Source organism: Hippocampus bargibanti, linkage group LG03 (genome assembly GCF_051943395.1).
Source record: "Hippocampus bargibanti isolate YZ-2025 linkage group LG03, ASM5194339v1, whole genome shotgun sequence".
In the NCBI taxonomy this organism is placed as follows: domain Eukaryota; kingdom Metazoa; phylum Chordata; class Actinopteri; order Syngnathiformes; family Syngnathidae; genus Hippocampus; species Hippocampus bargibanti.
The window spans coordinates 12,573,020-12,585,396 of NC_142736.1; the positions used below are offsets into that span (position 1 = coordinate 12,573,020).

Genomic DNA, 12,377 nt, shown 5'->3' on the forward strand with positions numbered 1-12,377 from the left:
TGGACTTGAGACTCTGTCCTGATTTTCGTGAACATCACACTGGTTTTCCTGTAACTATATGCATGTTGTCATCTTTGACAACACCAGTCGTGACATCGCCTTTCCAGCGCAAACCGCACATCAAACCGACAGCCTGGATGGAAACACCTGACAAAAAAGCCCAAAATTCAGATGTCATGGACGCATTATATCAACCATTTGCAGGAGAAAAACATGACTGGAATCCGTTGTTATCAAACACGTGGTATCGTTATGCTACATTAATTGCTAAACAAAATAGGAAAAGTAATTGCTTTGTTTGTTCTTTTATGCCACATTCTGTAACGCAACAAAGAGTGCATTCAAAGGTATTTGGAGATAAAATGGCTCGAGCTGCGTATATGTTAATATCTTCGCATAAACCTGATCAACATTTTCCAGTTCTTCGCAATGCTTCGAGAGGAGAGATTGTTCCAAGTTTGGATACCATTTTGGAAACTGAAAATCAGGTTATGACCGAGAGCGGATTGCGATTACCAGTATGCGTTGCAATGTACGGTACAGGTCAAAATCTAGGTTTTATAGATGAGAATAGATGTTTATACGTGCTACCGTTAAACACCAATGTCACCATTTTACCTGTATCTTCACATCTTTGGTGGTTATGTGGTTGGAAAGTATATTCTTTTATTCCTCCGAAAGCCTACGGTATGTGCGCACCTGTTACTGTGACTGACAATACTTTCATCATTACCAGTCGTCCAGCACACCATCATGTGAAAAGAAGAGTGTCGTTTAAGCCCCACGATTCGATCTGGGGAACTGATGTTCCAGAACAATTCAAACACCATAGCACGGGAAGTAAGGTAATGTTAGCTCTTTTTCCACAAATTGGAGTAGCTAAAAACATGCTACGAATTGAAACAATTGACTACAGGTTTCAAGTGTTTGTAAACGCCAGTTTGGAAGTAGATGAAATGCAAAACACTGAAATTGCAGCAATTAGACAAATGGTGCTGCAAAATAGAATGGTTTTGGACCTTTTGACCGCGCCACAAGGGGGCGTCTGTGCTATGGTGGGTGATACTTGTTGTACGTACATACCCGAAGAAGCGAATTCCATAAACATGACTGATGCTCTGTCTGTTGTCAGGGATCTCAGAGATGCCATGGCCAAAGATCACCGGCCTGATCAACCGTGGATCTTTGACGGGCTCTTTGGGGGCTCTTGGTATAAGACTTTGCTCAGACTGTTTATCCCATTCGCAATTGTGATTGTACTTATTTTCTTAGTCATTGGTTGTATTATTCCATGCTTAAGAACAATGCTAATGAATATGATAACTAATTCTCAGGTAAATTACGCAAAGGTTTTGTATCAACAAATGCGTGAAGGGGACCCAGTGTTGTAGCTAGGGATAGTACACCATGGCCAGAGAGTGGTTGCTCCAAAGAACAAAAGCAAAAAAAGAAAACGGAGAGCCGAGAAGGAGTTTTCCTCATTAAAAACCCTCAAAAATGGAGAGGTTATATATCACAGCAGCAAAATTGTGATAGAGGTTTTTCGCCTTCTCCATGGTAAGTTAAATAATATTAGACGTTGGATAGATGAGATTAGAATGGTTCCCTGTGCAATTAGTATGACGTGCATGCATGAAATCTTTTGGAAATGTATGAACTGATGTTTAAATGTACAACAGGAGGGAATGATAGAGTGTTTATGCACATTAGTAAACATATTACGTTATTTCATGTTTATATTAGTAAACATATGTTTTTTCATGTTTAGCTTAGTATATATTATGAATTGTGCACGTTTAATTTCAGTCTAATTTAGTTAAATAAAACTATCAGTTTTATTAGTACAATAGCCGTGGAAGGAAAAAGCAACAGCTCCAACTTCCACTCTCTCAGTACATAGTCCTGTATTTCTTTTTGCATAAAGGGCCAGTAAAAACGATCCCTTACAAGGGAAAGAGTCCTTTCTACACCATGGTGGCCCATTTCATCATGCAGCTCTTTTAACAGTCACCTTGTGTTTTTCAGGAAGCAGTAGTTGGGTTCTGTTTGCCGTTTTTCTGTACAAAACACCTCTGCACAAGACAAACAACTTGAGGACAATGCTTTCTTAGTTCAGTACCTAGCGGTTTCGTCTCCGCCAGTTTGTATCTAATAATATGTCCTATAATGGGGTCAGTCTCTTGATCTAGCTTGATCTGTCCAACAGTCAATGGGGCTATCGGTGTGTTTAGTGACACCTCGGCACACGTAGCTGAGATTCCCATAGACCAAGCTGCACTAGACTCGTTCTGTTGGTCAACCGCTTGTACAGCAGCACTCACAGCATCATATGACATTTCTTTTGTACATCCTTCCATATATGTTACCATATCAAGGGGCATTAATCTAAGACCCGCCCAACACTGAGTTGCTCGTAACCGATTGGACGGGAAAGGTCGACTTGTTCGCAACTGATTGGACAACAGATCGCCACTCTGTATGTTTAAAAACTTGGAGCGGGAGCTCGTTCTCTCTCTTGCCTTCTCTTTGCTTCTTTGTGCTCTTGTGCTCATGTCTTCGTCCCACCGAGAGGAGAAGTGCTTTCTCTGCCTCATTAGAATAAAGTAGATGTTTGTCCACCATCTATTGTACTTGCTGATATTTTTATCAAGTGAACTCCAGACAATGCGCGAACCAGGAGAGAAAACGAAGTTTTAACCGGACAGTAGGGTCACTATGCCTGGCTATAGTGAATCTCTCATTTGTTGTTTTTACACGGTACTCATGTGCTTGTCCCAGACTAACTGCTTTTATGAAAGTGGCAGCTTTATTGCGCTTAAGGTGGGGAAAAGCTAGTCTAACCGATTTCAAGAGCTTTTCTGTATCCCCTGTTTGTGACTCATTAGAGAGGCTATCTAACACAAGACGCTCAATGACATTAAACCCTATGATAGGACACTGTTGCTGGTCACCTTTTAGTACTAATACTGGTACAAGTAGCCCTGGATCATTAGCACCAAGTTTAAATGGTATCTCAAGCCATCCTACATAAGGCATATCCGTTCCATTAGCTGCCACAATATTGAGAGTGTTATCAGGGTCAATAAGCTCATTCACATTTTTCAATGACACGTCAGGTAAGTTTGTTTGTTTCCATAACTCATCTACAGCACACACCTGGGACCCCGAGTCCCAGAGTGCTTCAACCCTTTTGTTACCCAAAAAGCACAGAATAAGACATTTCTTCCCCACTAACTCCCTGACCGAAGGTAATTTGCCACACTGTTTCTTATCTGTACGCTCGACAAATGACTGCTTATGTCTCTTCTGAACGGGGCCACATGTGTGGGGCTTACATTCCATTTTCATAGCACCACTGTAACGCTGGGACTATCTGTCTCTGTGGTCACACCATGTCCCACTGGGGTAACCCTTTCTAGTTTAAAGCATGGTTCCTAGCCGAGTTCTGTGCTTTGCAGCCTGCTCTGAAATGTTCACTACTTCCACATTTAAAACAGTGCTGACAATATTCTTCACCTGTCTGAATACAAGAATAATACCTGGGCTGAGGGCGACGGGGCATGTAGTACTGCTGAGGGGCGAACCGCTGCTGGAACTGTGCTGCCCCCCTCATCGGCCTGGGGCCTGGTGCTGGGTGGTACTGCTGAAGAGCTGATGGGGAGTGCTGGGTGTAGTAGTGCCTGGCTGGTGGATCTACCTGATATTGTGAAGGTGGAGTGAAGGCGACCTGTTCAGGGTAGTGGTCAGGCAGGCGTTCAGGTGAGCTCAGCTGAGAAGTGGCTGTTGGTTTCTGAATAGTCTCTTTGATCTGGGACACTTCTGCACGCAGCTCTTTTAACAGCATCATCTCTGACCTCATCTCTTTGATCTCTGAAAGGAGTTCATTCGGCACAGTAACAGTATTCTGCTTTAAGACTGTCTTCTTCCCAATCGGGACTGGTGTGTCATCTAACTGGACAGTGTTCAGCGTTGTCACCCGTGCAGCAGCATTTTTCTTTTTTTCCTGTCGCTCTTTTTCATTTGCACATGCCATGTTTAATTTTTCTAACAGTACTTCATTTGATGTGGTGGTTAGCAGGAGGAAAGGTTGCATGTCACTCTTTACATTGTCACTCTGTAACCCCGTCAGAACTGTGTGCAGGAATAAACTCTGGACCAACGTGGGATCATACTTCACCCCTGATTCGGCTTCTTGAGATGCAAAAAGAATCCTTTGACGAAGATCCATTGCACGCAGTAGAAATTTCTGTGGGGACTCTTTATTAGTCTGCACTTCCGATGAGAGCTGCTTGTACAACTCAGTGGCTCCTCTCTCTTGACAGTGAGATCGGAGAATCCGTAAAGAAGGTAGGCTAAGATTTTCTTTCCCTTCGAGGTAGCTTCTCAACTGCAGACCTGGTGTTATGGCACGAACCACTGCATCGATGATCTCATCCCCCTGGTAGCCTTTACTGAGCCCACTTTCTATCTGTCTGACCAAATTAGGAAATGTGAGTTTATCTTTTTGTCCGAGTTCACCTATTTGTCCAGATATTATGAAATCTTTGCGCCAGGGGACAGTGTCTGGGGGCACTATGCTTCTCTTTCGCACTGCATCCCGACCTTTTCACTTGGTTTGGCTATTCCTAGTTCAAAATCTTTTATACTTTCAATCAAGTCCTTTACACGTAGCAAATCTGACATTCCTCCATCTTCTAGCTCTAATTCAGCTCTTTCAATGTAGGTTGACACAATATTAATTAGTTGGCCTTGAGTCTTTCCTGTAAGTTGCTCTCTTTCCAGTCCAGATATTTGGATTTCAGCACATAACTCTGACAACTGTTGAAAATTCAGTCTAAATAACTTGCCTTTGATGTCCAACTGTAATTCCTCTAACGCCATTTTCGAGAGGGTAGACCAGTAATGGGCAAACTACGGACCGCGGGCCACATACGGCCCGTTAGGCTTTTCAATCCGGCCCGCCGAACTTGCCCAAATTATAGTACAGTGTCTAAAACTCATGACAAAAAGCTAGCGAACAACAGGGCAGATAACTGAAAAGTTGCCTGCCCCATTTTTCCCAACTTGAAGCAAAATGAGACCAATCCCAATAAGAAACATTGTCACAAAGTATAAAGTTTTTTTTAAAATCAAGAATGCACCAACTACAAATGTTGCCTTGCTTAATTTACGTCAAATGCGCATGGCTGTAAATTTTGCTACAGTAGTCGATTGTCATTGTGGTGCACAATGCAACGTTTGCATTGATTCCTACGAGCCACTAAGCCCCTTTCATAAGTCTCACGTACACTTTACAGTCACGGTTTAATGTAAATTTACGTTTTGTAGCGTCACATATGTTGTTAGCTTCTTTTGAATCTTTCTTCTAGTTTGAGGTTCTGTGCATCTATTTTGGAAAATGACATGCAATTGCACGACTTTGTAACGCTTGCGAAAGTCCGGAAGAAAGAAGCAGGCTTCTGATTGGCTGCCGAGCCGAGTATGCAAATTTCAACTGCAGGTAGTCTATGTTTGTGTGCTCGGCGACGGTACACGTGTATGGTGTATATTGCCTGTGAAGGCGAGAGCGTCAGTGAGGAGTTTGTTGAGCGCGCGGTCAGGACAAACCATCTATGATTTGGCGGAATTTAACACAAGTAGGTATTATTGAGCTTGAATATTTCGTTGTGTAATAATATGTTTTGAATGTTGAAAGTGATTCCATTTATCAATAAATGTTGATTTCTTTGCCCCTTCGATGGAAACTTAAAAACAGACGCAATCTTGATAAATCACAGTGCATATGTTATTTTAATCTATTTCCATTTCCTCCTCCAAGTATCTGCGAAATAGTCTGTAAATGCCATATCTTGCATATTCCTTGAGACAAATTTATTAACTGATCAGGGATATTTTTCACATTTGAAAGACAGTTAATAAATTGGGTTGTAGTGTTCTTACTGTGCTTGTACACACTACATTTAAAGGACAACCGGCACCATTTTTTGTTTTTGTTTCCCACTGACATCAGAAAAACGATTTATAGCATCTAAAATACCCAAATCAGGCAGGCTGATATTTTTAGTTAAATGAAAAACACCAATAAAAATGACTTCAAAATGAATCCGGAAATGGTCAGTTTCAGAAGGTCCCACCCCCCTGTTCGTGACGTCACGCCAAGACGTCTTGCCTTGCTCGAGAATCAAAACAATGGCTTCAGATTCGGAGAAGATGTTTTCTTGTTCTTGTTCTTCTGAAGAGGAAAGCATAAATGTTTGCAATTGATTCTAGGAGTCCTCCCATATCAATTCGAGCCGTCAATGACAGCAATGTAGCACCCAGAAAAAGCAGAAGATGGCGCCCAAGCGCCGTTGGAAATGGGCTGATTTGTATGCTGGGAATTTGTGTCAGCGAATATCAAATAGTTGTCTTGGTGCAACTCACAACGATTCACCATGGCGTTATTTATGTGTTTTCCTTCTAATTTCGCCATCAACACGGATCAACACGGATTAACACGAAGTTTTCAGACCAAACAAAGTACCCAAAATGCATTGTATGTCGCTTTCTCGGTCAGGGGCGGTCTTAACGTGACGTCACATGGGGATCGTCATCAACTCGAAAACAAGACTTCATATATTCAGCGCAAGTCTTAAAACGTAAACTATAGCTATATGCTGTGGAATCTTTGTAAAATACGCTCAGTCGAAGTCATTTGAAGTGATTTTATAAATTATGGACATAACTTGTTCGGAGTATTTCCGGCCCAAACACTCCCTCCAAATGCTCCTGGCCCGGCCCCTCTGTCAAATTTTAGAACCCAATGCGGCCCGCGAGTCAAAAAGTTTGCCCACCCCTGGGGTAGACGCAGTTCAACTGGCCGGATTCACTTCAAAGTCTTCCAGTGCCCTCTAGTGGTGGCTGTACGCACAGAGATGCAACCAGAGCACATGTAGAAACAAACCAGTAAACGGCGACGCCTCTCCGACTGGGTTGATTGGGGATATTCGGCGCGAGCTTCTACGCAAATATCCCAGCTGTGCCTCCAAAATGTTGCGCTCTCCACTATAGTAAGGGAGATACGGTGTTGTGGGATCCAGAAAAAACCACAAGACAAGCAATGTGATACGTCTTGACTCAACAGTGGTTTACTTCGAATGCCCCGATCTAACGCAAACGTATGCGCACAACAATTTCCGGTCCAACGATCTAAATCGGTCCGACACGAAACACTAACCGAAGCAGGCGTTCCATGTTTAAATAAACATTTTCGATATATATCATTTGTAAACCAATAGAACTACGCGAATGTAACCAAAATAGGAAATACGATAATTTACAACCTGTCACACAGGCTTGTTGAAAAGGCACTCCAATACATGCCAATTTATATAGTGGTTTCACAACAGGTCAAGTTGTAAAAAACTCCATAACAAAACAGCTCAACATCAAATAAAACAAGAAACAGAACACAACAGAAAACAGACAGTCAAGCAATCCGAACCTTTTCCCGAACACTTTTCCCTCATGCGCTTTGTTGATTAAAGCAGTTTGAGATGAACGGGGAGAGGATCAAAGTGACAGAGACATCATGATCAAAATGTGCACACGTCGGCTACAAGCTAAGTTTCAAAGTCAACAAGAAGCTGTAGCATCCATTGACAAAAAATGGTGGCAAGTGTATGTTGCATATGAAAATTGGTACTGTGTGCTAGTCACAGAATATGTTTGAATATGTTTCAACAGGATTTTTGTTCCCTTATAAACCTTGCAGCAAAAAGTTATTCTGCCAATGGTAATTTACCTTCGCACAGTAATGCATTTGGGGCCAAATTGAGGAATAGAGTTAAGCTGCATGGCAAATACCTACGGAAGACTCAGGTATAATGACAAAAAATATTGGATTGGATGTATCTTTATTCGTCTCGCTGTGGAGATATTTACATTTCACAGCAAAAGATAATTCACTTTTAGGGTCTATTGGGAACAATTGAAATTGTAAGAACGTCAGTGCAATTCCTATGACGTTGCTGCATGACAGACGATTGAGTTTGGATGATGTCGGTTTGCTGTGTTGAATTGGACACTAGAGGCCGCCGATAACCTGCATAAATGTAGACAAGCCTTGAACGTGAACAGTGAGTTGATGTACTACAATGTCAACAGGGCAGGCCTAAATTGTAATTTACACGAAGATTGTAAAGAGACCAAGGCGAATTGCTCGCGAGACTCACACTTTTGTTTAAGGTGGTGGGTTCTCCAGAGCCAAGCAAAGAATTGAAAATGCGCAGGTCAGAACGCGTTGCTTTGTGCGTAAAAACATTCTGCGTTTTAGAGATTAGAGGCACTTGAAGACAAAGTGTCCGATAAAGGTATTGTTATTATTATTATTATTATTATTATTATTGTTATTATTATTATTATTATTATTAAAAGCAATACTATACCTGAACAGACTAGAAATTGCTCACGACACGAAGGTATTCGTTGTTATTCTGGCATCTATGTCTTGTCTCGTAAAAAAAAATAATATATTTTGATATTATAGTTTTCGGTACAATTTTTTCCGTCTAAACAAAACGTGAATTCAAAACGAATCAACATGTTAGAGAAGCAACATTTTGAATGAGGAACAGCTCACATCTTGTGCAAGAAACGCGTGTATGGATAAGAACAGTGTTGTATTTTTGTTCCTTAGGGTTATTTGTTCGTTGCGTGCCAAGACGTATGAGAATGCAGCGATGAGGAGCAAAGCAGATGAAAAGAGCAACATATGCAGGGATGTGCATATGCGCGGATCCCGTCGCCTCAGCCTCGACCTCCTCCCGACTTTCTCGACGTCATCCCGCCCGCCCGCCCGTCTGTCTGTCGGATCCTCCCTCAATCCCCCGGAATCATCCCCAACAGCCACTCGGAGCAGGGAAAAGAGAGACGGAAGGGGAAAGTGAGAGAGCCAAAAATACACGCAGACACCCCACATCACCTAGACTACCTGCTCCGGCTCAGCAAGGGGGGAGGAGGACGCACAGGTGCTGGAGCGTCCATGCGTGCCGACCGAGCGATAATATAAAAAGGACAACACAACGAAAACTGCAATGAGAGTTGAGCTTTGACACTCTTAGGGGTGAAGAGCTCATCTTAGCGGCGAGAATTCGCCTCAATGATTACACACTAAGAAGAGTCATGCATCTCAACAGAGAAGACGAGAACACCAGTGGTGAGTGAAATATTGCTCTATTTCTATTATTCAATATTATATAGTTTCGACGTCTTGCTTTGGTTAGCAGATGCCCTTGAGTGTGTCACGTTTATGTCAGGCAGTGATGCTGGGGGTCATTGCAACAAGCTGCCAACTGCCATCTCCTATTGCTCGTCTTCCCCCGCCCCCCAAAACACACTCACGAAACGTGCATAGCAGTCAGATGGGATGTTACAACACACCCGAGGTGTCAAATCATTGAGGCGGCCACTGGAGCACTTGTGCTCAATGTGGCGTCCACCAGAGGTGGCCCAAGCAAAACATCACAAGGTCAACCACTCGCTCATATTAATGAGCTGTCTGCATGTTTGTGTGTCTCCCAAGTGCTCGTGTTTGTGACGTGTGTTTGTGTGTGGCTGCAAGGATGTGGGTCTATCATGGAACAATTACGGTGTTGAGTGAGTCAAATATTTCCATTTGGATTTGTTATCACGGAGTAAATAGATTACTGTGTATCCTCCTGGGATTTACACTATGTGGTAAGGTTAATGTCACAAACACCTGCTGCTTATTGTTTTTTTAAGAGAAAGACCAGGCACCTTTAATTTAATATCCACATACAAATGGCGCTGAACATAAACAGATTCTCAATCAGTAGCACATGGACTTGCAGATGTGTTAAAGCATATATAGGTCAGAGGATGTGCACCCTGAGCACTTCAGGATTCGGTGTCAACGAAAAAAAAACAAAAAAAAACTGGGATATGTCGAGTATAATTTTACACTCAGTCCATACATACATGTTAGTTTTATTTTGGTGGTTACTGGAATAAGGGCACTTGTGAAGTAATCCCATCATAACAAACATGGGAAATATCTGTCACGATTTGCAAGTTGGTGGTGGTGGTGGACCCCAAAAAGTAGCAATAAAGTCGGAAGGAACAAAATCTCAAACAACAAAGTCATCAGAACAAAAAGGTCCAAAGTAGCAAACAAAACCACGAGTAAAACATGAAAGGATGAAACAAACCTGACAGGGTGAAACAAACAATGACCCAACACTGAATGGTCATCCCGGGAGTCCTTTTAACTGCCACGGATAAAAACGATCCACATCTCTGCAGCTGGAGGCAGGGCCACCCATTGGCCGCAAACTGTGATTATTGGCCAAACACGTGTGTGTGTGTGTGTGTGTGTGTGTGTGTGTGTGTGTGTGTGTGTGTGTGTGTGTGTGTGTGTGTGTGTGTGTGTGTGTGTGTGCGCGTGTGTGTGTGTGTGTGTGTGTGTGTGTGTGTGTGTGTGTGTGTGTGTGCGTGTGTGTGTGCGTGTGTGTGTGTGTGTGTGTGTGCTAAATATACATGAAAAAATACAGGAGTCCATTTGTTGCTACATAAGCATAAACACCACATTTCTCACATCTGAGCGTCTTGCTAATTATAATATTATGATTCTGGCAAGGGATTTCTCATTTTTTAGTACTTACTTCATCGATGCTGCCAAGGTTTAGGAGAGTTAATATCTTGTTTGATGAAAACTTTTCAATGTAGAGAGCCCTGGTACGCTAATGATATAGATATAGAAAGACTTGATTAAATTGACAGTTAAACTGGCAATTAATGGCACTTAAAGTGTTCCCATTTCAAGCAATGGCTTGTTTTCTTGACAAATATTCACAACTGATGATTTGGGTTTAATTCTCAAACAGTTGTGAAAAATGACAGCCATATTTAAATGTTCTCTCGGTCATCTACTTTAGGACTAATTAACATGTGAGGCATTTATACAACAAAAACACAAATCCAATCTTGTTCTATGAAGTCAAAATATATTTATTATAGTTCTAACCCATATTCATAATCTCCTTCCATTACTGAGCGAGGGCAGCTATATACATTTTCACCTCCGAATGAATTGGAGTTCAAATTTAATGGGTCTTTTAATGTCTTAATTATTCATATTTTTTATCAATGTGCCCAGGTGGTCCATTTCCCCCTGTAGAAGAAGTCGTGCGTAACCCCAGCCTCTACTGTAGCACCTTATAATGTGATGGGCCATATATTTAGAAAATGTTTATATATTTATATATACAGTAAAGTCTCGTTATATCGATATCGGATATATCGATAGTCCCGGTTATATCGATACTATTTCTATGCACGCGCGGAGAAAATTACATGAAAACAGGGTCGGATATATCGATAGTCCCGGTTATATCGATATTTTTTTGGACTCCCTTGAATATCGATATAACGAGACTTTACTGTATTTAGAAACTTTTCATTCATTGAAGTTTCGCCTTTTAGTCAGGCGTGCCTCATATATGGAAAAAGTTTGAAAACACAGCATTCATTGAGGGTCCGCGTTATACTCCGGTGCGCCTTATACACCGGAAAATACAATAGATGTAGTACTTGTCTTTGGACAGTTTTCATCAATGTTGTTGTAATCGCCATCATTGCCAAGGACTAAGAAAATCCTTGCGAAATTATTAAACATATAGCATGGAATAGTAACTATTTCATTCATATCAGAATGCTCCTTCCACAAATAATATATGGAATAATAAACCACTGTATTTTCCAAACTACAAGGGCACTTGGTAGTATCAGGCGCACCTTCAACGAATGACCTATTTTAGAACTGTGTGTTCATACAGTGAAACTCCTATACAAAGAAACCTACATGTGCAAAAATATCCCCTAGTGTAAAAACACTTATTGTTCGGAAAATATGGTACATGAATTACAAAAAAAGTGGTTTCAACGAAAACATTAGAAGACGCTGATGTGAGCGTATATATATATATATATATATATATATATATATATATATATATATATATATATATATATAGTGGAAAAAAAGAAGTCCTTTAACACTATTGTGTTGTTTGGGATAGGCACCATTCTGCCCTACAATGACTGTGCCTCAGTGCACAAAGCAAGGTTTGGCTTGGATGGATGAGTTTACTGCAAATGAATATGTCTTACCCACAGATATTCCTGTCATGAACTCCATCAAACACCTTTTAGATTTACTAGAATTGAGGTTGTGTGACAAGGCCTTGACTTGATTCCAGCTCACTCGAGGAGCAATGGGAATTACACTGTAATTACAATTGCGCCTTAAGTTATGACCTATATCCTCTATCTTCTTCCATCCTTAACTAATTGCCAAATAATGGGTTAGATGGAGAGTA

At 41.4% G+C, this 12,377-nt stretch overlaps 1 protein-coding gene across 3 annotated transcripts in view; it reads left to right on the top strand.

The window, feature by feature from the left end:
- The first annotated feature begins 8,885 nt into the window (after positions 1 to 8,885).
- Positions 8,886 to 12,377, top strand: part of syt7b (synaptotagmin VIIb) — a 109,175-nt gene continuing 105,683 nt past the window's right edge. For all 3 annotated transcript variants that reach the window (XM_088992012.1, XM_088992013.1, XM_088992014.1), the window contains exon 1: positions 8,886 to 9,196. In XM_088992012.1, coding sequence (XP_088848138.1) covers positions 9,163 to 9,196 — 34 coding nt within the window. In that variant the 5' untranslated portion in view covers positions 8,886 to 9,162. The remainder of the gene's footprint in view (positions 9,197 to 12,377) is intronic.